Source organism: Watersipora subatra, chromosome 11 (genome assembly GCF_963576615.1).
Source record: "Watersipora subatra chromosome 11, tzWatSuba1.1, whole genome shotgun sequence".
NCBI classification, from domain to species: domain Eukaryota; kingdom Metazoa; phylum Bryozoa; class Gymnolaemata; order Cheilostomatida; family Watersiporidae; genus Watersipora; species Watersipora subatra.
The window spans coordinates 32914690-32941480 of record NC_088718.1 but is presented as its reverse complement, the minus strand read 5'-3'; the positions used below and the strand labels follow the sequence as shown (position 1 = coordinate 32941480).

At 35.4% G+C, this 26791-nt stretch overlaps 1 protein-coding gene across 1 annotated transcript in view; it reads left to right on the top strand.

Moving 5' to 3' along the window:
- The window catches only part of LOC137408223 (actin-related protein 6-like), a 67854-nt gene that overhangs the window by 23668 nt on the left and 17395 nt on the right, over nucleotides 1–26791 (top strand). The window contains exons 9-11 of the mRNA XM_068094645.1: nucleotides 1247–1370; nucleotides 13758–13833; nucleotides 22087–22149. Coding sequence (XP_067950746.1) covers nucleotides 1247–1370; nucleotides 13758–13833; nucleotides 22087–22149 — 263 coding nt within the window. The remainder of the gene's footprint in view (nucleotides 1–1246; nucleotides 1371–13757; nucleotides 13834–22086; nucleotides 22150–26791) is intronic.

Here is a 26791-nt window from a genome sequence, read left to right as displayed (position 1 = left end):
TTTGTCTGGGGAAACGACAAAAATGTCATTTATCGGTTGCGTTGGGAAACGACATTTATGTCGTATTCAGTAGGCGTTTATAAAGCTGTCTCTAGTAACATTAAACAAAGGATATGAACGCTAGTAAGTTTTAAATATCATCAACGAGATATTAGTCGATGAATTACAATATGAAACGATTATCTGAGAGGCGTTGCTTTTTGCTAAAAGCTAAAGAAATTGGGCCTCCTTGGAAAAGGATAAAAGTTGGAAAAACCAGTCAACATCGGCTCGACGTTCAAAATGTTAAAAAACCAAATTTATTTGATCCTGCGACCGTTAGTGATTTTTTCTCTGACCAGAATAAAAATGACTCAGATGATAGAAGTGATATAAATTTTTTGAACTTTTAATATACTTGGAATATACTGAAAAAAATGATCGTTATGTTAGCTCGCACGGCTACGTTATAGCGTTGGACTCTACTGAAAGGAATGCTTCCAAGAATTTCATACAGGGACAATTGTACATGGTTGTAGTTTTTTTGTAGTAGTAGATATGTAAATGAATGTTTGTGTACAAAATATTTTGTTCATAGAAATAAATATATAAGGTTGAGCTATGCATGTTCATAAAATACCAATTTTATTGAATATTCAAAAATAAATTACACGACTTTCTGGTGTTTTTTGCGAGGCTTTCACCCAGTCAAAGGGTTAAATTCCTCTGGAATTTATAATTATTCAATTATGGGAAGATTAATGCACGCATTTCTCAAGTTTTCTTTGTGATAACTCCAGTCATTGCCCTGCTGACCCATCATGTAGGTATTTCGTAGCGGTTTTGTATGTGCAGGTAATTTATAACTGATTCTTATGTGCAGGTAATTCATTACTTATTCGTATGTGCAAGTAATTCGTAGCCGATTTGTATTTGCAGGTAATTCGTAACTGGTTTGCACATGCAGGTAATTAGTAACTGATTTGTACATGCAGGTAGTTAGTAATTGATTTATACATGCAGGTAATTCGTAATTGATTTGTAGGTAATTCGTAATTGATTTGTATGTGCCGGTAATTTGTAACTGATTTGTTTGTGCAGGTGATTTGTAACTGATTTGTACATGCAGGTAAATAGTGATTGATTTGTACATGAAGGGGATTTGTAACTGATTTGTATGTGCAGGTATTTCGTAACTGATTTATCAATAGAGTGATTGTTGCTGATTTGCCCATCCCGGTCATTCTGCACCGATTTATTAATTCAGGTGATTCGTATGAACAGTGAGAGAATTACTGTTCCGGAGATACTGTTTAGGCCATCGGATGTTGGACTTGAGCAGATTGGAGTAGCGGAGGCTATCAACCATGTAATTGGACTCACCGACTCAGGTAACCATTACTATTCCTCCATTGTCCTTCAAAGGCCTACCATAATAATTAGAAATATGAGAGAATAGTTATTAAAATATAGCGAACAACATATAAATATGGATGAGTATATTAGATAATGTTGCCCTTATTAACCAGAAATTAACTCTTTGTTATGTACTCAAGCGCACAAAAACGGGGGAAGAGTCACCAAAGCCTTACATAACCGAACTGGAGACACACCTTATGACCTCAAATGAGTTATTTTTCATCCATTTCCAAAATTATGAAAGCTATCATTACGCATCTAGGAATGTGCTTGTCGAAGGCTTATTCTCTGCATTGTGGTTTTATTTGGACAATCTAGCTCCGCTATATCAAAAGTTATGCTCAAAGATGACTTGGCGCTCTTTACACTAAATCAATATGTGCTTTGCTTTTATAGCTCGTTCCTCGTCTTACGCTGCAAAAAATCTGACCTAATGCATGTTTTACCATTGTCAAGGAAATTTCGGTCACCAACTTTTTATCGCAAAATAAGGTTGAAAATAGCATTTTTTCAGACACTAGAATTTAACACGATATTAACCTGAACACTTGCGGTCGTTAAGAAAGTTTTTTTTTTTCATAATGGTTCAAAAATATGCATTCACAATTGTTGCACTGTATGTATACCGGGCTCTCCGCGGTAGTACAAGTACCCGATGCTATTACACTGCATATTTGAGTGTAAAGAACCTTTCAGATTAAGCATAGAAAATTAAAAAATAAAAGTGGAGAATCTTATAGTTTATAACAACCTGTAGTTATAAGGATGACTGATGATTTGCTTGAATCCACATTTTCGGAAGTTAAACCTTCGCTAATTTACCTTACTATTACAATCGGAATACTAATATCAACAGGAGAAATTGACCTATCGCCTCATCTCAGAGTTTAATGTGTATAATTTGCATCAATATTGCTGCCAATAAAACGTTATTATTATTATAAAAAAGTTGAAAATACTGACTTGGGAGTTTAAAGTGATTCAGATCGGGAATGTTTTATTAGCAATATAAGGTAAGTCATCATTAAAAATGTGTCAGTTCTTATAACTTGACCTTGACCTCTAGAAAGAGGACTCACGAGTAGACCTTACTTTGCACCATATTGCAATGAAGCTATCAAGTTTAGGAAGTGATGTGTAGCAAATTTGTTAACTAATCTGAGAAATCCTGGCGATGCCCAGGATTACTATCATGTTTAATCAAATAGTCAGCGGGTGGATGTTTAAGAGACGGGCTCTCAGGAACCAGATGTAATTTTAAACCAAATTTTGTTAGCGACCTGGCGGAATACACCGAGTATATGTACGCCAAGTTTGGACAAAATCAGGCAAAAAATGTGATAGTGCATAGCATTTACATAGGCTAACACACCCACACACACACACGCATACACCACGCACAATGGTAGATGGAGATGATCGGTTTTAAAATATACCCAATTATTGGCTAATCATAAACTAAATACTTTCAAAGACAATGTTTTCTCTATATTTGTAAAGCCACTGTAAAGTCGGTACCCTCGTCACACTCCGGTTTTAGTCATGACCTGTCTCATATAGCCAGAATTCCTAACGAATCGTACACTAAGTATATGACACGTTGACACTTTTCACATTGTAGATACGCATTGCTGTGCAAATTTCATCTGTTTACCATTTGTTGTCTGAGCTATCAAACTCCTCGAAGTTTTAGCTCTTTCGTAGACTGATGTCCATTTAGGTTTTGGAAATGATAGGTTTGATTTTTGGGATACAGTTATTTTTATTTTATACTGTACATTAAAAACTATCGAAACTTCAACCATTTGCATCTATTTCTTTTTATAAAATTAGCTTATAATTTTTTATCTCATTTTCATCATGTGAAGTCTGTCTAGCTTGTTTAAAGATACACAGCGATGAAATTTATGACATTCCCATTCGTTTGCCTACTATTACCTCAGAGTCGCATTTAAAAAATTTAAACATGGTTGTGTCATGAAAAGTAATTATTCATTTTTGCTATCTGCTTCCAGAACTAATTTTGTATTGTATGCTTACTGTACTGGCTATACATTGCACCCTTGAGATACGATTTTAATCCATTCCAGGGCTTGCATCGTATGGCTAAAAACTCGTATAACAAGGTAATCGTGTCCCGAGGATGCACTCTATATTTTATTAAACATTCCAAATCTATTTAATGATAAATTAGTCTAAGATGGTCATTAAACAAAATGTAGAATTTGCTATTTGTTGAAAACATATTTGCTAGTTCACGTATGATTGGACCACCATGTTCTGACTAATAATGTTACATAAGGTTTGGTTTTGCGCAGGCGGTCTGTTCCAATTTATTTCTGGTAATGATAAGTGATTTTTCTCAGCTCGAGTAGACATGCGTGTGGCAGAACAAATAGGTTTGGATCAAATGCCTTTTTTGGACACAATGACACTTGCTAATGCTTGTTCTTGCATAATGAGACACCTGTCGACGCACGTCAGCTTGTGCTAAGTCAATAGCTTACAAGAGGCCTTCTGAAGTATGCAACATGTTAATAATTTCTTCTCTTGACGATATTCATATCTCATCTTCCAGGATTTATATATGTTCATATCTTCATCTCTCATCTCCCAGGATTTATATATGTTCGTATCTTCATCTCTCATCTCCCAGGATTTATATATGTTCATATCTTCATCTCTCATCTCCCAGGATTTATATATGTTCGTATCTTCATCTCTCATCTCCCAGGATTTATATATGTTCATATCTTCATCTCTCATCTCCCAGGATTTATATGTGCTCATATCTTCATCTCTCATCTCCCAGGATTTATATATGTTCATATCTTCATCTCTTATCTCCCAGGATTTATATATGTTCATATCTTCATCTCTCATCTCCCAGGATTTATATATGTTCATATCTTCATCTCTTATCTCCCAGGATTTATATATGTTCATATCTTCAACTCTCATCTCCCAGGATTTATATATGTTCATATCTTCATCTCTCATCTCCCAGGATTTATATATGCTCATATCTTCAATTCTCATCTCCCAGGATTTATATATGTTCATATCTTCATCTCTCATCTCCCAGGATTTATATATGCTCATATGTTCAACTCTCATCTCCCAGGATTTATATATGTTCATATCTTCATCTCTCATCTCCCAGGATTTATATATGTTCATATCTTCAACTCTCATCTCCCAGGATTTATATATGTTTATATGTTCATCCCTCATCTCCCAGGATTTATATATGTTCATATCTTCAACTCTCATCTCCCAGGATTCATACTGATGGTTAGATAAAAATGAACTCACCCAAAATTGTAATAGATTTCATTAGAAAGTACAGATTCGGTATTTTTCTATTATATGTGACTGTTTTTTATGTTCGAGGTGATTTGACTGCCAGGATGTTTCAAGATTAAAATCGACAAAATTTGCTTGCGGTTATGCCGCTCAGGTTCAAGATACTGCTATTATGACGTCTATAGCTGCAAAGGGACCGACAGAATAGAGACGCGTAACACTTTAATTTCATCGCAATAGCTGATACTAATAATGAGAGGGACAGACAGTTGAGCAACTAGTGACTTCGTTTCTGCACATATTTTTCTTTTGAGTGTTTTAACTGTGATCAAGTTTTGTCGATTTTAACCTTGAAGCACCTTGGCAGTCAGATCACCTCAAACATCAGAAACAACCACAAATGATAGAAAAATACTAATACTATCTGATAAAATCTACTACAATTTTGTGTAAGTGCATCTTTAATACAGCCAAAAAGTATATAAAACAACTGTGAATGCTTGTTCTTGCGTAATGAGACACTTGTTTACACACGTCAGCCTGTCTAATGTCAATAACTTGCGATAGACATTCTGAAGTACGACGACGTATGCTAATAGTGTGTTTGATGGATGATCCGCTTTCATCTTTCCATATACGTACGTGTTTAGACTGGTAGTTACTGCATCCAGAAAGTTTAGCAAATAGAAAAGATTTATAAGGGTGAAAATATTCGTGTAATCTGTGTAATCTCCTTCTTACAGTCTATTCATAGTGCAACTCGGTATTATCCTGTGTCATATTTCTTCTGGTCAGCAAAAGTTGTGGGAGTTGGAATTGCGGCCCAAGTAAGCTTTACGATAATAAGAGTCGTGTCCCCGTACGACTGTTTGTCCGAAATCGTGGTGTGAAGTTATGAAAAAAGATCGTGTCATGCGGGATTCGAACTCACGGTATGCGGCTTACTAATCTCAAGCGGTAACACCAGTCGAATGATTGTGCACATAATTATTCTCTTTGTTTTATCCTCTCACCTGATGATTGGTGATGTCGAAATAGCTAAGTGTCGCGAGACGAGAAGTGAATTGCGAGCCGAGACCGAGACGAGATCGAAACAACATTGACATACCAAACACATGTAGATTATTCGCAAGCACAAGTGCTACAAACAGTCGGTCTCAGCTTATTATACAACACAACCACAGTAAGCTTTTTTCTGCGTAGGCAAGGAAAATATCTCGCTGTGGAACAAATAAGTTGCAATCCTCAATGCTTTTAAGACTAGTGTAGTGTAATATGGAATCACAAATGGGTAAACATAGTATTAAGCATTTGATCTGGTGGAAGCGCTGTATATCAGTCCACTCTCACTCGTGCTCTAGAAACAGATAGTTCTTGTTTAGAAATATGATCTTATTGACAATATCTTCTTCAATGCGATTTCGTTTAGAACTAATGACTCCAGCCTTCCCCTCTTCATCCAAATCAATGCCATGCCGTCATTTTAGGTGATGTTTCATTCTAGTTGTGTTCGATTCAGTGTATTTTCTCACAGTTTTACTTCGCGTGCATAGAGCCTCGTAGCTCTTCTGTCTTTCACAGTTTCCACCACTTATGACATCATTTTGCTAGCAAAAAATTTGTAAACAATTAAACACAACTAGACGTAAACTACACATAGCTTTTAGACGACTAAAAACTAAAACCGGCCTTGAACTGTAGCAAAAAAATAATAATCATGAAATTTGTTTACAAAAATATGTCTTTTCTCAAACTATCACTAGTGTCTAACCTGAGAACCGAGCTCGCGAGAACAACCTAAAAAAATTTAAATATAACGCTCAAATAATAAACATGGAGTTGTCCACCCGTGAGAGAAGATAACTGCTGTGATGTCTTGGTATAATGTTTAGGCCAGATCTCGGCGAAACGATATCGTGTCTCGACTAAAGCATTCTCAAAAATTTGAGATAAGAGTGCGGTCTCGGGCGTCACTACTGACGAGCTCTCACCATACACGAAACCACCAGTGTACTAGTAAGTATGATAGGGTGATAAGGTTAAGAACCAACAAGCCAATGTCCATTATTCGTTTAAAAATCATTTCCCAGTTTTCTATACAAAAAGATAAACAGATGTATTTATTTTAGGCAATAGAAAAGAGCCAAGTATCATAGAAACCGTTGTGTCCTTCCACGTGTTACCCCATTTGCATGTTGCACTTTTGCAGAGGACTTCGAAGCACAAATATTTGGCTGATTTGAAGCACTGCTAGCTGGGCTTTTGATCTTATGTTCTATTTTTGGGCAATGCTGGTTTTTTCGAAGACAAAATAAATGATGTGCTAGGATTTAGAGATAGCACTATTCAAAATACAAGAGCAGATTCAAAAACCAATCCTTTGATACTCAAAAGACTCGGATGCCAATCCAAATATATTTTGCGTTGCACAGTCGATTGTTTGTTTTTAATCACAAAACAATGTAGACCAGTCTTTTTATTTGTTAGTATCTAGAGTGTTTGCCTTCCACATAGCTGCACTAAAAGTTTCAGCGTAACTAATAACTCCGGCTATTTGTCTTCCGTAAAAGTGATAATAGTTGAATAACTTTTGTACTCTTTAACTTGTGTTCAGTTCTACACAGTATTCAGCTAGACATAGCTATATGAATTGCTCATCCACTTTACAAAGAAAGCCAGGCGGTGCGCGGCGTTTATGCCTCATAAAATTTCTATTGTCATAGAATTGCTCGGTCACAATTTCTAACAAAGGTTTGAAAGGGGACTTTGTAAATAACAAGAAAGCGGCGTGAGGTGTATCATGATGAGCAGAAAAACTATCCAGTACTTCAAACAGTATTTTTGTTATGAAGCCTAAACAGGCTTTCTTGACGCTGTACGCCTTGAAAAGCTGTGGAGAGACAATTGCTGTTCTATCAATTTACTCGTCTTGATGATGGTTAACACTTTCCTAATATGTCTTTAGTTGGGATGTAATTAATTTTTTGAGACTGCTATTTTAGAAATTGGCCGACATTTTTTGCCACAATTTGAAACGTATCGATCCAAATTTCTCAAAATAAAAATTGGGACCGATCGGTGCATTCTTTTTTTACTAGATATACTAGTTTTAACAAATATAAATAGTCGCAATAATATCTTTAAACTTTTTAAAATCCAAGATGAAAAAAATCGGAAATTCGCCATGAAATATGTTTCTCCACTCTACTTTTCCTAGAAACATTAGCTACAAGAAAATCAGTCACCATCTGAATCATCAGATTTGCTGCTACTTTTGCTTCTAAATGAAGAGTCAGAGTCCCGATGAGATAAAATATTGGCAGCATCTTCTACGCATAGTCGAGACAAATATGTCCACGGCATCTGTCCTGGTGAAAAAAGTTCGAATCACACCATTTTATTTTTCATAGTTCCAGTTTTGACATTAGTGTGATAATGGATCCGATGAACTGCCGTTTTTTTTTGTCTCAGAAAAAAGAAAGTAAGGCCCACTCCCAGTACAAGCCAAGTAAGACCACTTTTTTTCTTATGACGCATTCAGTGGCTTCTAAAGTCACATCCTGAACAGAATAAACGATTCCACACATTACTAAAATGGTGTCATGTGCGGAATACACAATCCTGCATGTCAATAAAGCGGTCTCCCGTAGGTGTGTGTAGTAGGAAAAGAGGTAAACTTATGGACAACTTCAGTTAATCAGTAGTAATATTGTAGATCTTGTCTGATAACTAAGGGTGTTGCTCCAAGTCTCGGCCAGCGCCGTTAATAAACCCTATATTTATTATATAGAATCGGTCAATGGTATGGTGGAGCAGAAGCAATATCTAATTATCATGATAAAGTTAACTATTTATTACGTTTACTTTGATAAGAACCTCGGTAATGGAATAAATTTTGGAGAAGGTACAATTCTTTACGCATAAAGTTGTCAAAAATACTTCAGTATTTATGGCATATATATATATATATATATATATATATATATATATATACGTGTATATGTATTACTTTATTGGCAATAAAGCAAATATGTATGCACATACATTTTGTATATACATACACATATACTGTATGTATATACTTACATATTTATACATATAATGTATATACTAGGTAAATGCCCGGCGTTGCTGGGGTAATCAAAAGAATATTTATAAAGAAAATTCATTCATATACATATAAATAATATATATAAATAAATACTTGTTGGCAATATATATATATACATATTGCCAATAAGTTAATTTTGAACGACAATTTGTTTAGACTTTAGACTATGTCATACAAAATTCATAGAAAGGGCAACATATAGTCAATCAAATTTATTAAATAGTTTGACATATGGTGTTCAATATATCTTTTTCTGTTGAGAGGACAGATTTTAAGTGGGACATCGTTAAGGAGCTAGCGATAATAGCCTATATTTTAAACAATTGTCAGAGGTCGTAGGCAATTTGTTCATATCACGTAAACTGACATGTGTTGAAAACCTGTAATTGTCGCGTAAAAATGAGGCCACGGACTATTGACACTGTAATAATGTAGCCCAACGGTTTTTTTAACTACCAAAGTTTCGTCTTTTGATTGCGATTGCAAACAACAATGGCAAACACTAGTTAAAAAAACTAGATTATTAATGAGAGTTGTCGCACCAGTTTTCACATAAAAATGTCCATAGCGATAAATTCTTTTGGATGACAGAAAGATGTAGCTTACTCTAGTAGAGCTTCACAAGCATTTCTGTTCAAATGTCACATTCTTGGCTTCACCATTCAGGCTTACTCTTAGAGGGACACGCCATGACAGTGAATCACCATTTTATCAGCTTACAAATAAGGATGATTAGGGTGTGTGGCTGGGTTGTTATGTCACAGGGAAGCGGCTGCCATCTGCCATCCTTCTCTACTGATTCATCTGTTTATATACATGTAATTGACTGAAAGTTTTGATCAGGTGAAGTAGCTTGCTAATAGATTGTTGCATCATTTTAATTAAGACTCTGTTTACAAGTGTTCCAGGATGTTTTACACCCAATTTGATACAAGTACAATATGAATTGCAGATAATTTAATACTAGTCCAATATACATCACAGACAATTTGGTACTAGTCCAATATGCATTGCAGATAATTTAATACTAGTCCAATATACATCACAGACAATTTGGTACTAGTCCAATATGCATTGCAGATAATTTAATACTAGTCCAATATACATCACAGACAATTTGGTACTAGTACAAAATATGTCACAGATAATTTGATACTAGTACAATATGTATTGAAGATAATTTGGTATTAGTCCAATATGCATCACAGACAATTTGGTACTAGTCCAATATACATCACAGATAATTTGGCACTAGTACAATATGCATTGCAGACAATTTGGTACTAGTCCAATATGCGTGGCAGATAATTTGGTACTAGTCCAATATAGATCACAGACAATTTGGTACTAGTCCAATATGCATTGCAGATAATTGGGTACTAGTCCAATATGCATTGCAGATAATTTAGTACTAGTCCAATATGCATTGCAGATAATTTGGTACTAGTCCAATATGCATCACAGACAATTTGGTACTAGTCCAATATACATCACAGATAATTTGGCACTAATGCATTGCAGATAATTGGGTACTAGTCCAATATGCATTGCAGATAATTTGGTACTAGTCCAATATGCATTGCAGATAATTTGGTACTAGCCCAATATGCATTGCAGATAATTTGGTACTAGTCCAATATACATCACAGACAATTTGGTACTAGTCCAGTATACAGCACAGGCAATTTGGTAGTAGCCCAATATACAACACAGACAATTTGGTAGTAGCCCAATATACAACACAGATAATTTGGTACTAGTCCAATATGCATTGCAGATAATTTGGTACTAGCCCAATATGCATTGCAGATAATTTGGTACTAGTACAGTATACATCACAGGAATTGGTACTAATTCAATATACATCACAGGATTTGGTATTAGTACAACATACATCACAGGCAATTTGGTACTAGTCCAATATACATAACAGATAATTTGATACTAGTACAATATATTTCACAGACAATTTGGTATTAGTCTAATGTACATCACAAGATTTGGTACTAGTACAATATACATCACAGATAATTTGGTACTAGTCCAATGTACATCGAGGCCAATTTGTTGCTAGCCCATATACATGTATTTAGTAATGAAGTTGGTTTTGTCCAGGTTGAGACATATTAATGCTAGTGGATGAAGGTCAGATATGATTAGGTGTGAGTCAAAATGCTTCAGCCATAATTTGGAGCCAGCTGATATACCAGATATTTACTCAGAATAACCATTTTATTTTGTACCCAAACATGCTCTCAATCATTGCATTGCTGACTCTTTCAATGTTTTGGTAAAGAGATAAGATGTATACATAAACTTTATGATTCCACTCTTTACGTAAACCGTATTTACATTGTACATGGCTTATTTTTAAAAACAGTGTAAACCGTGATTTCAAGTCTTCTTTCTATAAACTGTTGTTTTGCGTTCACGACATCATGCACCAATACCTTTTCATTTATTGATTGACTTTGTATTTTTTGGGTTACCATATGTAAGACATTTGTTTCTTAAAAAAAAGATTATGGTACTAGGACAATAAAAGTATATAAATACTGCAAAAACTAATTGAACGCCATGGTGCTCTATTTTTAACCCTTCCTCTCTAGTGGCGGTCAGTTGGAGGTGGCGTTCAAATAGAGACGAGCGTTGTATTTTTCAAATAACTCGTTAGAAGATTGGGAAGATAAATTTAGCCTTTTTTCGGGCCAAGCGATTGTTGCCTATATTTTGCTTTTTTTTACTTCCGCTTCTTAGCAATAGATATCTCATATTGCTTCAGACACAAATAGCAAAAATTGCCTCATTGACCAATGAAATTACAAGGATTTTGTTAGGGATAGTATCTTTTTCTCAGATTTTTTTAGAATGGGGGTTTTTATTTCATGATAAATTCTGTTGTGGCCAAGTCAACAATAATAATTCAGTCATACTGATAATTGAACACATTATAATAACCTGGTAATAATGTATTTACTGTGAGTTTGGTAGGATAAAGACATTCATGTCAACATTTAGTTGATCACTATTATAAGCAACCATAAGTTGAATCAAGCATTTGTTAGAAGTTTTTTTTAACAAAAGCAAGTTAATAAAATGATTATGTTTTTCGTATCTATAGTTATAAATATTTTGTATTTTATACATATATTCCTTGATTTTTTTTAGAATTAGTTAGCTGTTTTTAATTCACGATAAGTTTTTTGGTAAGGTCAAAAATAATTATTTCTTATTCAGATAATTTTAAGTGTTATATTCAAAGTAGATTTGGTACAAAAAACATGGTTGAGCGCTCCCGTAAATGGGTCAGACACAATTTTCCTTAAACCAATATAGGTTGGACATTATATGAGCTGGTATGTGCTATGCATGCTTCGATGTGATTATGAGCCAATACACACTAAACATGATTCAGTGTGATTATGAGCCAATATCTATCAGACACAATTTGGTATCATTCAATATAGTATAAAACTTCTTTTGAAATGCTACCTCTAATAGAACACCACTATAGGAGAAGAGTTGAAAAATGCAGTGACATTTTATAGTTAAACGCCACCTTTATTGGACCATCACTTGGACATTTTTAATCTTTACAAATCCATAATAGCATATGATTAGTAGAAAAGTTCCAACAAAATGCTACTAATAGTGACTCGGTTACATCAATAACAATTAATTCTTTCGTTGTTGCTGTAGTGGTAGCCATGGTTTTAGTGACGGTGTACCTGGGAAGATGATCATCACAATCATCAGAACTGCACTCTGATTCCAAGTCACTAAGGTTTAAATCCGAACCATTGTTTTCAGATTCATCCATAATGTTTTGTAAAATTCGACCTGAAGACTTGAAAGCGTTTTGTTGACCTATGAGAATACTCTTTGTGAACAGTGTACGACTTAATAGCAGCCATTATTATGGCGTATTGAAGTCCGTTTTCTAACTCAAAAGCCAAACAGTTTTTTCTTTAAAACTTAAAGTAACACCATTGAAATATTAATAACTATATCCGGCTAGTAAGTTTTACTCAAAGTACATTTAGTTTATTGTATAACTCGGTTTGATACTCTGATGTGTACATATATAAGAAAACGGTTTAGCAAAAAGAAAAGCGGTTTAGCAAAATGCCAAGGCTGACAGCATTTATGTTGCTCCGTCCAATGGAGAGTGCAAATTGTAGACGACGTTAGCATTGCCTCGCCTGTAAAAGGATTAAATTTTTCTTCTCAAAATTCTGACGAGCTAGTCAAAAAATACAGCGCCGCTCTCTATTTGATTGTCACCTCTAATAAATCACCTTCGTTTGTAGGAGAAGGGTTAAAAAGTACAGCGTCGTAATGACGTTCAAAAAAAGGTTTTATGATATGCACAAATTGGCTCAGTTTTGCATTTATATGATACTAGCTGAATACCCTGTGTTGCACAAGTAATAAAAAACAACTTATAAACCTTGCATCACCTATTTTACCTTACCTACTACATTACCTTTACAATACATTACCTGCAACTGTTTATATGCTGCTTTTGCTACCTGTGCGAGGAGGCCAGCTGGTAATCGTTATGTGCGACGTAACGCCGTAACGCCGTTCTTCGTATTTTAATCGATGCAAAGAATATTTTCACTATCAATTGCTATGCTCTGTTGGAAAGGTAATCTAATGGGTAAGCTTGCCGTCTCCAGAACTCTAGAGGTGCGGAGTTCAAATCCAGTACGAAGTGCATTTTTCATCCCTAAAACTTTATCGCTATTACTGGACATAGTGATGACTGATAATCAAAATACCAACACTAAGAGTTATATATAGTGTATATAGATATATTGTCAACACATTATCATCATATTTCTTAGGAACAGTATCATAGGGATCAAGTGTATGCATGCTATTAAATAAATACTGTATGTTAGACAATGAGACACTCGCAACGTTATTGTTGTTGTAGCGATGCAGCCCCATTTCACTGCCAACATCTTACTAACTGGAGGTAATTGCATGTTTCCTGGCTTCAAAGAGAGAGTGTAAGTGTTTACATTTTATACCTCTAATCTACCTGTCAGTTTGAGGAGCATTTGTAAACACGATAAAGCCACATTAGGCATGTGACAATAGGATAGCATATTACTATTGTCGCATGCCCTAATGTGGCTCCACCGTGTTGACATCATGAAAGCATAATTATTACTGCATCATTCAATGCTACTACGACTTTCAATTCACTATCCCGACTCCTCCGCAATGCTATAAGATTACCAACTTTTAAAACACGTCTGTTCAACTCACTAAATAATTCCTGATTTCTGTTTTTTCATTTTTTTATTTTTTGGCATGAAATAAAAAACATTATTTTGTTGATGCTTACTAACGCCAATAAAAAATATAATAAAACAAATTGATATCCGGTTTACATGAGCTCCCATTTTTGCCAAAACTTGGTTTCATCTCGGAGGTCACACTCACCCTAATTTCTCTGGTCATTTGGTTCAATGATAGCACAAACCATATTCTGTGCGAGTCTGAGCTCTAATTTTTCTCACAAACAATTGACCAATAGCATAGATCTAGCTGTGTCCAATAGGAAGGCAACAAAAGATAACTACCCAATCATATCAATCCTCTTTCCTTTATGAAACTTAGCATTGCTTGATATCCGCAAAACCTTGACGAATCTTATGTTTTGGACTGAAGAATTCCGTTTTCAGGTTTGGTTTAAGAGTTTTGCTCATGTGATCTGGACCCAACATCTGATTAATTTGCGTGTGATTTCTATAGGGAGTCTATTTGTCACTTCTCTGCCTCATAAAGGCTGGTTCACACTATGTCCCGCCGTATCTCGGAGTTGATTCCACAACACTTCAGTGATAGTCGATGATAACGATGTTCACACTATCACAAACCCATCCGCCTTTGCATCAGCAAATACTCCGTGATGCAGTGTTCTCCTTTTTCTTTTTAAGTTTTCTCGAAGAAACTTCTTTTTCGCATGACTGAAATCAAATACTAGTCCCGCAGCAACTATCGTAAATGGAAATAAATAATTCACACCATCAGCGACCGCGAATTACTATTGCTGAAATGGTTCACATTGTCAGGCAGTCGTCGACACTCGGCGAGATATCGGGAAAGTTTGACAGCCGCAAACTTTCTCGACGTGTCCGCATTGCTTCGTCGGTGCTATTGGTTTACTGTTCACATAATCGACGATGAGCGCCGAAAGGAAAATGCCGTCATATGGCGATATAGTGTGAACCTAATGAGGCTTGCTATATGATACACCATGAGACGTTACTGCATCACTATCATGGTTGTGTCATATGTTTAAATGTGACTTGAGATATTTCAACAGTTTAAAGGGCGAGTTACAAACGTATGACATAGAGAATCAGTGGCCTAGAACTTTTGACCTGCAAGCAACGGGTTTGGGCTCAAGTTTCAAAAATACCAAAGGGTGACAGGGATGGCATCCAATCTTAAATTGCTCCCTGCAACTGGGCTCGTGTTATCTTTGATCACTGAGGTTCTCTTGCCACTGTACTCAGACATGTACAGACAACATCACGGAGCCATTGTTTGTGTAACACTACTCTTAAATTTTGACCTGCAACAAAATTCACATTACAGTTCTTTGGTATCAAAAGATTCACCATGTCTTACTCTGCTGTGTTGTAAGTGCAAATAATGTGGAAATGCGATTACAAGCTTTTAAAACCTCAAAAACGAAAAGCCGTCATAGATTGGAATCAGTTTATTTCTCTAACGTACTCATTACATTTGGTTATTGTTTTTTCACGTGATGTTCTCACGTGAATTGAAAGGCCAATAAAAGGCTCAATATAAAACTTCTCATAGCACTAGTTTATGACAAACACTTCGGGTTTTACCGAAGACCCCACATCAGATATAGATGCTCGCTAATTTACAGTTTTGTTTCGGCTTGGTCTAATATTCTAGTCGTTCTCTGATCATGTGACCCAATACTTCGTGATTAATTTCTGCAGCATTTTTCGATTATCACAGGTGACCAACAGGCTTGTCATGATTATCAGACAATGATATGTACTCTTTCAAGCTAAGGCTAAAAAATTAAACAAATTTTTACGGTAAGTTATAAGATATCACTGCTAAAAGTGACAGCATTACGATGACGATAGAACAGACGCGTAAGAACAATAGACCTGGTTTTATTGAATGCGTGAAGTATATTTTTGAAAATATTTTGACGAATAAGGATGCATGAAAGTGTAAACAGAAACCATCTCTCACAACTACTTCACATTTGAGCCGTTTTGGAAAGAGAATCCAAACTACGGCGGTCTCGTGTGGTTGCAATTTTCTGTTTGTTTTTAAGCTTTTAAGAGCTTGTAATCACCTTTCCACATATTTTGCACCTACAACACAACAGAGTAAGACATGGTGAATCTTTTGATATCAAATAACTGTAATGTGAATTTTGTTGCAAGTCAACCTTTAAGTTTTTATGATTCTCCGTGGTGCAACTTTTCACATGTCTTTAACTTCGCTTAGAAAATTCCCATGATTTGGCTGTTCAGTTCAATATTAATAATACCTTAAAGATAACTTACGCAAAATTTTAGTAGATTTTATCAGAAAGTATCAACATTTTTCTATCATTTGAGATTGCTTTTGATGTTTGAGGTGATCTGATGGCCAGGATGTTTCAAGGTTAAAATCATCTAAACTTGATCGCAGTTCAAACACCCAAAACAAATGAAAGTGCGCTATGATGACATTTATAGTTGTAAAGAGATCAGACAGAAAGAGAATAGAGACGAGTAAAGCTGCAACTTGAATGAAATAGCTGATATCAAATATTGCAACACAAGATCTGATATCAAATATTGCAACGAGAACAGCTAGTGTCGTCATTTTTGTGCATGGTTTTGCCAATTTTAATCTTGGAGTATCCTGGCAGTCAGATCACCTCATGTATAAAATCGCAAATGATGGAAAAATATGTTACTTTCTGATAAATTCTACGAAAATTTTGTGTAAATCCATCGTTAAACAGACATCAAAGTCGCTTTTGGAGGGGTTGCTCACATATCTGGTTTGTATTTAAACGTTTGAATACAATGCAGATATTGCCATAACAGTTCTAATCTTCATAGATTATCATTTTTAATTTTTGAGTAATTTTTTATTGAACTTAAATGATCAAATTGCTGCATTTCCATGCATCGAATTTTGAAAAAATTTCTGTTTAAAATGAAGTTTATTTATATTAAAAATAATTAAAAAATTGAATGATACTCTGAGAGGAATAAGAACAGCATGGAAACACAGTGCGCATGTGCTCAGGTGTCCATTAAATAGATGTTTATATTTACATTATAACAAGCTAGTACATTGGCAGTCTCGTGTGCTGTGAGAGATCATCAGGTGTAATACCTATGCGCATAATTATTCTTTGATGTGGAAAGATGGTTGAGTAGCACAGATGGCAGCTCGATTGGCTTATGATCGTAATATCTGGGTTCGATTGCATGCGGTGCAATTTTGTCTCCTAACGCTCTTAGCGTGGTTTCAGGCGGACACCGATCTTATTATAGTAAAGATTGCAATGAATTGACAGTTCTGTAAGTAACTTGGACGCTTTCAGGTTCTCTATGCGTTGTGGGTATGCAATTGAGTACGCATAAGGCATTTGTATTCCAATCGAATGTTCCTCATACATGTAGTTATCTTGGTCGAGGTACACGATGGTATACAATAACCAAGTCACGAAGGGTCTGTTGGCTGAGAAGAAGTGGAAATCAAAAATGGAATACTTGGTAACAAACAGCATCAGTTCAGGTTGAAAAAAAAATTTTTGTTTGTTCATGGGGTAATTTCGATGGGGTAATTACTGTGTTTGTCGTAGTATGCTAGAAACATTATTGTGAAGATAAGTCCGAGTTGATGGATACTTGGACGAATGCAGGGGTCGCCTCGACTTACAACATTGTTCTCTTCTTAAGACACAGTGTAATCCAAATTTTAGTGGAAGTCGGAATGCCATAAATAAGTTAATCTATATATACTGGACAGTAAAGTATTGTACCGTAATAAATGTAACAAATATAAAAAAGTTTTTTTTAGAAAAAGAGAAAACCGTTTTTTATGATGAATTGAAGTGAATTTAATAAGATAGTGTACACAACCAAAATGGTGTATCGCTGAAGCTGAGTGACTCAATCACAACAAATCATCTTCATCCCTCGCATGTGACATTGGACACAATGTCGTTGGAATCTTCATTCCTTCACGTTCCACGCAATGACGTTGGACAAAATCACACTTAAGATATCAATTTTATATTTTCATGTCGCTCATTCTTAACCTCAAATTAGGACCGCCATAACTTGAGGACTCTCTGCCTTGTAAACAAATTCTTATCGAGTACCCATTCCATGGTAGATATTGTTTTACACTTAGTTGTTGCATACCCCTCCAGAATACTTATAAGAAATCGGAATGTGATCTTAAATTTGTTTTGAGTAAACAGTTGATGACTCCTGGTACCCTTATTCTACGTCATTCACACAATCAATAGGTTGCATAGCTGAGTCTGCTCAGGACATCTCTACTCCTGTCACACTTTTATATCTAGTTGCACATCTTGCAACACTTCTTCGGGTTCAGTCACGTTTCCATGTCATTCTACACCAGTCCAGTTACAGTTCTCATTGAGACTTATGCCACTAAATCTCTAAGTCACATATGTTTTGTATGTGGCTCATCTCACTGACAATGAACCATAGCGAGGCGAGTACATATGGTGTCAAATTGAGCTGTGAAGAAGGGGCTTTTTAACTAATTAAAATTTAAAATGACATTCATTTACTTTTTTCACAAATTAATGTTTTCAACTCATTGCAGATGGTAGCATTTGCGTATGGCCAAAAGCCGCGGTGCAGCTTTAGTTGGCCTTGTACAAAATGATTATGATTAGTGGGTAGTGAATTAGCCTACTGCGCCTGTCCTGCAATGAAACAATTATCTGTCTGCATTGAGCCAACAGAAAATATGTTTGTAGCCCACCCAGCTAAAGGCTGGTTTATACTATATCGCCATATCTCGGCGTTGATGTCACAATACTTGGGTGATCGTCGATGATAAGGATGTTCACACTATCACAAACCCATCCGTATTTGCATCAGGAAATACTCTGTTACGTATTATTTGCATTTCTCTTTTTAAATTTTCGCGAGGAAGCTTCTTTGTCTTCGCGGACTGGAATCAAAAACGAGTCTCGCAGCGACTATCATAAATGGATATGAATAAATCACGCTATCCTCGACCGTGAATTACCATCGCCAAAAATGGTTCGCATTTGAAAGGCGATCGTCGATGCTCAGGAAAGTATCGGGAAAGTTTGATAGCAGCAAACTTTCCCGACGTGCCCGCGATGCTTCGTCGATGCCATCGGTTTATGGTTCACATAATCGATGATGGACGCCGGAAGGAAAATGCTGACTAATGACGATATAGTGTGAACCAGCCTTTAGTGTCACTTCGCACAAGCTTCATTTTTCATCGCAATATTTTCTTCGCAGTTTCTTCTATGGTTGTGTCGAACGGCTTCACTAATTGTAGATTAAAGGTCTTCCATGATTATCTATTGAACACCAGTGCCACTGAGAGTTGTTATGTTTAGCTGTAATAATAATATCCGTAAGCTGTAGTAATATTGATAACTCGACCTACTTGGAACTTGTTGAACTTGTTACCCATAGTAGTAGCAGAAAAGGTGGAAAGTATCTGAGCTCATTCTGCAACACATTTTTGCCTTTTTTATAGCATTAGGTAATGTAAAATTTTATGCTGACTAATTTGGTACCAATATATTTTTTATAGACCATAAGACATAGGTTCCAAAGTTTCTATGCGCCCTTTTCAAATATTAGGTTCTACCAAATATTTTATTATGTCCCAGTTGAAAAATTATTTTGGTAGCGACAGTTGAGAAACAAGCAAGTGCGGGTTATAACCAAAAATGGAATTTGAGAAAAACTAGTTGAAAGTTAGCAGTGTTGATTATGTGCTTTTTGTCAGCCTAAATGTTCAATTTTTTAGCAATAGAGCAAATGCTTTGGGCATAATTTTGAGCTTTTACCTTGACCTGTATGTACTTGGTACAACTACAGTGAAACTCGGATAACTCGCCCTCGAATAACTCGAAAACACGGTTAACTCAACGTATTTGTTTGGTCCGTCCTCACGCAATGATAAATGGCTTTAGATAACTCGACCGAAACTCCGTTAACTCGAACAGTTTTTTGCCAAACGGCTACCGAGACGGTTGTTACTATCGCTTTAGAATATCACTTTATTCCAAGCCATAGAGATAAACATCGACTTTTAGTAGTTCTTAGGCCTCGTTATTACCAACATCGGCAAAATATTTTCATTAACGACTTTTCTAAAGGTTTGCAAAAATCAAATTTTACCAAACATCTGCTTAGCGATACCCCTCAGAAAGCAAGAAAAGCGAGGTAAAATTTGGATAAATTTAAAGTAAAATCGGCAAAATTGATAATGGGTTTTTAATAGTAAAGCAGTTTTGTAATAACTGACTTACTGCAAAATTGATCTTGGTTAAAACGCTCGGTAGAAAAATACGTAGGTTATGTATTTTTTCTGAGCGTTTTAACCGCGATCAAGTTTTGCCAATTTTAATCTGAGAACGTCCTGGCAGTCACATCACCTAAAACAACAAACAAATCTCAAGTGATAGAAAAATGTCTATACTTTCTGATTAAAAATATTTAAAACTTTACACGAGAGACCCTTTAACTTGCAACAAGCAATCTATGTTTTTGATTTATATATAGTTTGTATATGTACATGTATCTACTGATAAATACGTGCACTTATGACTGTCCTGATAACTTGAACGCTCTAATAACTCGGAACACTTTTGCTCGGTCCCTTGAAGTTTGAGTTATCCGAGTTTCACTGTATATTTTATTCAGTATGTGATTTAGTGCTAACAGGAGACAGTTTTCTTACGTTAGTCTACATGTTCAACTTTCTAGCAATAGATATCTCATATTGCTTCAGATACAAGTTGCTAAAATTGCCTCATTGACCAATGAAAATACAAGGATTCTACCAGTGCCTGTTTTTTTGTCTCAGATTTTTTATAATTTGCGATCAATTTTGTTGTTGCTAAGTCAAAAATAGCAGTTCAGTTACACAGATAATATTACATGTTGCAGTTGCAATAATATATTTGAATTTATTAATATGTAATAATGCTATGAATTCGGTAAAATAAAGGCATTCGTGTCAACACTTTGATTATTTCTATTATAAGCAATCAAAACATCAAATATTTGTTAAAATTTTTATTCAACCATAATAAATTAATAAAATTTCGTGAATATAAATATTTAAAATTAAAATTTTATATATATATATTTAAATATATATATATATTTATTTGTACATATAATATATATATAAACTTGAGTGTTGGAATAAGTTAAAGTTACTTATCTTTTCCCAGGTTGATATTTCTCTCTGGAGTTACCAGAGAAAAACATTTATAATGTGAAACGCGTAATGTCTCATAATGGTTTATATAATATGTAATATTTATACTATTTATAACACTCCGCACCTTTCAGAGTGTAGAGTGCTGTTAGCAGTAGGTCTGACTACTTATCCATAATATTTGTTAATAGTCGAGGTTACATTTTTTCTAAACAATGAAAAAAATATACCCTAGGACACTTATGTATTAACGTCATCTAACTTTCACGTTTTCGCGGAGTCATCCTCTCGTGAAAATTTCATGCGCAAAACTATACTACCATAACGAACGAGCGAAAACGCGGAATTAAATAGCTTTGTTCATTGATAGTCCAAGAAACAAATGGCAGCAACAATCAAATTTCATTATCGATCTCACGCATACATTTCTACCTGCGGTTCACAAATACAAACTAGTCCCAAATTGAAAAAAATTTTCTTACTGGTGAACTGAACCTGAGGAATCTAATTATGTTTGTTCCACTGCATTTATTTTCACATCTCTATATTTTCGCACGCATCAGAGCTGCGAAATTAAGTTGCAGAGAAATTTTACTCCGTATGCTACTCACGAAACTAAATACTAGCAAAATGTAAGTGTCCCAGGGTAGTTCACATTTTTGTTTTGACAGTCTTCAGGGTTCTTTGTCCAGTTAACATATTTCTTTTTCCCACACAATCGTCTTGTCCATGAAAGCTATATTCTCCAATTCTGTATATAATCATTACTGTTGTAGGTATGAGGAAGTACGCAGTGCCACAGACTCCTTCTTCAATGTTAACATACATCTACCAAGCGAGTAAGTTTGTATGTCTGTCTCTGGTATAGTCTAGGCGACTAGGTCATTGTTGTATCGATGCCTGTGTTAGGTTATGGAGCCAACCATTAGCTTTCATGGTTATCGTCAATATTTGGAATTCTTGGTTTCTCATCATGTTTATATTTGTATGATTTGGATTTTTAGGGGTTTCTTTAAAATGAAAGTTGTGAGATTTTTTTAAAATGAATTCCTTACATGTCAGGAGTATGCGAGACCTTTGGATTTCACTCGATATTTATAGAAGAATCATGGCATATATCACTTTAGTGCGGGTATGCATCAGCATCGTTAAAAGCCATAGCCTGAGAACCCTGATGTTTTAGGCTATGATAACCGACCACCTGTTTATAACAAACATGTTCAGTATTTGCTAACAGTTTTTATTAGATCCGTTTGAAGGTCATCAATAGAGTAATCACCGTGTCAGTTGCATCACTGAAACTGGTATGTGGAGGATAACTCCAAGATTATGGACAGACGTAGACAAATACTGGTCATGTACCTTATTGCAGGACAGTTATTTTTATGATATTTTCTAGGGCGTACTTAGTGGGTCAGTACTTAGTGGGTCAGTACTTAGTGGGTCAGTACTTAGTGGGTCAGAGTTCACCCTTTATAATAGTTGGGTAGTCATCTGAAATACTTGCACTCAAACTTCTACATATGAATTTAATTTGTCTTCCGTCTCGATTCACATGTCAAAGCTGTCCTGGTTCATATGGTTAAAAAATTTTATGATGAGAAACTTGCATAGAAATTTGTTGATTCTTTCCAAGTTTTTTAAACATTCTCAAATTTTAGTATTGCATAATACAACATCTTATCTATTTAAAACATGAACAAAAAATTTAAATTGTTTCATGATATATTGACGATTTTGTGACATCTCATTGAGATGCAAAAGCATGCGGCAAAAAGGACAACGTTTGAAGGTTAGAATGGTAACTGTTGGTATATGTTAAATAAAAATAAATTTTCTGTGCAAAGGCTTTTATTACCCAGGAAACGCCGGGCATTCCTCTAGTAAAGGATATAAGTCTGTTTTTCATAGTTGAAGATGGATACCAGGATAATTTTGAATTATCGTTGCTGACATAATAACCAGTCGAATCAGTGACATATTCACAATGTAAATTTTTTTGCAACGCCGGTGTTTCCAGACCAACTACTAGTGCTAGCCTAAATGCGTCAAATACGATTCTGCTTGAGCTTATACAGGTTGGGCATGAATTGAGCTGATACGCACTACACATGGTTCATGGTGATAAAGCCAATATTCCTCAGACACAATTCGGTGTTAATCAATATATTATATACATAAAATGGGCTCAGTTTTATATGCCTATGTGATATCTATTGACACATTAGCATAATAGTTTTCAACTTTGAGCAGTGATGTTCAAAATGGGTCACTTTGGTGAAATATTAAAATGAATTAACAACAGTTGGTAATCTGTCAGTTGGTTGACTGGTTGAAAAAACATAAGTGGTTAACTATGTGAGAAAAATAAGCTTTGGACTTTTAATTTGTATACAAATATAGAATACATAACAATATAGAAGGTATAGAGATGCTTGTGGCTATCTTTGTTCTATCATCTACTCTCAGAGCAAATATTTAAAATCATGTATTTATTGGTAACGGTCTATAGTTTTATTGTTCGGCAGAAACGTTTTCACTGGGATCACGTTTGTCCATTTTAATCTTGGTATATCCTGGCAGTCAGATCACCTCAAACATCCAAAACAATCGCAAGTGATAGAAAAATACTGATACATTTTTACAAAATCTACTAAAATCTGGTTCAAATTCATCTTTCATCTAAATAATATCGGCATGCCTCACATGAGTACTCACACATATATTCAAAAGCTGCCTAAATAGCTGCCATATTGTGTTTTTAATTTTACAATCATTTTCCTTTTCAACCGCTAATCAGATTATATAGGGCGAGACGATTTATTACTTGCAAGGTTACAGACAGACAGCCTCTTTAAGCTTTTTGATCGTATAGAAAAACTATGAACCTGAAAGGCCAGATATACATTTAGCAAAATACAATATGAGCTGGTGTTTCAAACCAACAGTTTACTAGAAATGCTCTAGCGCATGTATTTCTATTAATAGATCTACTCTGTCATTGTGCATGCGTCTGTTAATCTGCGTACACACAATGACACGGGATTTATTCACATGGATTGCATGATTGGTTATATCGAATGTTCTTTTCACAATGTCTCAGGTAGAATTGCGTAGGTTGGAAAATGAATAGGCATATTTCTATTAACTAGTAGAAAATTCTTGCAATTAGAAAAGTCACCTTTGGTAACCTTTAAAAACAGAGGCGGACAATGAGATGTGGGGGCGATTCCGCTTTTTTCAAAACAAACGACGATAAGTTGAATTTAGCACCAGTGCTGTTGATAACCCGTGTCAAACATATCATTATCTATATAATGAATCTTACATTGTCATTGTCTGTTTGTGTCCACAAGTTTTGGTTGGTTTCTCCCAACCTTCATAGGCATATGTCTTTCACCACGTCACCAAAATTAGTTGGTCAGGGGCGGATCTACTGTGGTGCATATGGTGCAAATGCACCACCATAAACATGGCAAAAAATTTATAAAAAAAAAAAGATTTAAAATCCATCAAGAATTGAGTAAATTACAATTCATTTCAGTGAGAACTTGCTTTGGGAGAAAATGAACAAAAACGGCCTAGTAGAGCTCGTTATAACGAACCAGTTTTAATAACATTGACCTGATTTGTTTAGCATATAAACAAATGAGAGTGGTCCCAATAAACATCCCCAATTGAGCCACAACTTTTTCGAAAGAAGTACTACAAGCAATTTTAAAAGCAAAATGTCTCAAAAAAGGTCAAGAACGAACTTTGGATCATTTTTTTCGACGACAAAACAACAATTCAAAAAAGTATGCCCTAATATGTCTGTTTTATAATAGCATCGTTATGTAGCTAATACTACAAAACATTTTTATGGTAGTTTGCAGAAATGATGGCTAATTTCTGCACAGCCAAACCAAATGGCTGTTGAGGTTTTGTGATTGATTTTGTTTTGATTTTATTTTATTGCACAAATGTTTGTTAACTTTCTGTTTACATGTAATCTTGATATACATAGTATAAGGAACATTATAAAACACGAATTTAATTAATCATATCTAATGTCAATTTTTACCTCTAAACTTGTTGTTTGCTGCAAATAAATGATTACACTTTTTTGGGCTCAAACACACCTCTCCTTCATTCTAATATGCTTAAAATTCAAAAAGTTCCGCTGGCGCGGGCCAGGTAAGGGGGTCGCCTTGCGCACCCCCTCCTTCTCTAGATATGTTACACAAATTTTGCACCACACACTTTTTTCCTAGATCCGCCCCTGTTGGTGTCATAACTCTCTCTACTCTCTGTGAAACCACCTCTTAAACGCGCATCTGATTAGAAACTCACGAATGCATGAAGGACAGTTGCCCTCAATGAATGCATGAAGGACAGTTGCCCTCAATGAATGCATGAAGGACAGTTGCCCTCAATGAATGCATGAAGGACAGTTGCCCTCAATGAATGCATGAAGGACAATTGCCCTCAATGAATGCATGAAGGACAGTTGCCCTCAATGAATGCATGAAGGACAGTTGCCCTCAATGAATGCATGAAGGACAGTTGCCCTCAATGAATGCTTGAAGGACAGTTGCCCTCAATGAATGCTTGAAGGACAGTTGCCCTCGATGAATGCATGAAGGACAGTTGCCCTCAATGAATGCATGAAGGACAGTTGCCCTCAATGAATGCTTAAAGGACAGTTGCCCTCGATGAATGCATGAAGGACAGTTGCCCTCAATGAATGCATGAAGGACAGTTGCCCTCAATGAATGCTTGAAGGACAGTTGCCCTCGATGAATGCATGACGGACAGTTGCCTTCAATGAATGCATGAAGGACAGTTGCCCTCAATGAATGCATCAAGGACAGTTGCCCTCAATGAATGCATTCATGGATTGTTGACATGAAAGCATTGTAGCAATTTGCATCGAAAATCTACGCCCATATCGTTGCCTAATTTATTAAAAACGAAATGGCAATGCTTAATGCCAGTTCCTAATAGAAGTGGTGAAGTACTTACTCATTGAATAATTTACTTTTTCATTCAAATATAATTTTAAAATTTACGGCAAGACTAATGAGTTGGATGACACAATGGCAAAATAAATTTTAACAACTTCCATAAAAATGGTTAAAATATCCGAATGTCCATCTCAAATAAAGCAACATCAGTGACAGATTACGGGATTACCTTCTCTTTTCGAAAACGAGAAGTTAAAAAAATGTATTGAATATAAATATCTGTCTGTATCTCTCAAAAATAGATCAAACTCAGACTCAGAAGTTATTTAAACTTTACTATAATAACAGTCATGTTTGTTTGTCTGTTACGATAAAAGATTGATTTCAATTGGACCTCAAACTCTGGACATTTCCCTTGGTAGACCGACATTCTAACCCCTGCACTAATCGACCATCCGCGCTCACGTATAATAATTTTGCAGATAACTATTCTCTGTACTTTATCAGCTCACCTGACGATCTTTCACAGCACACT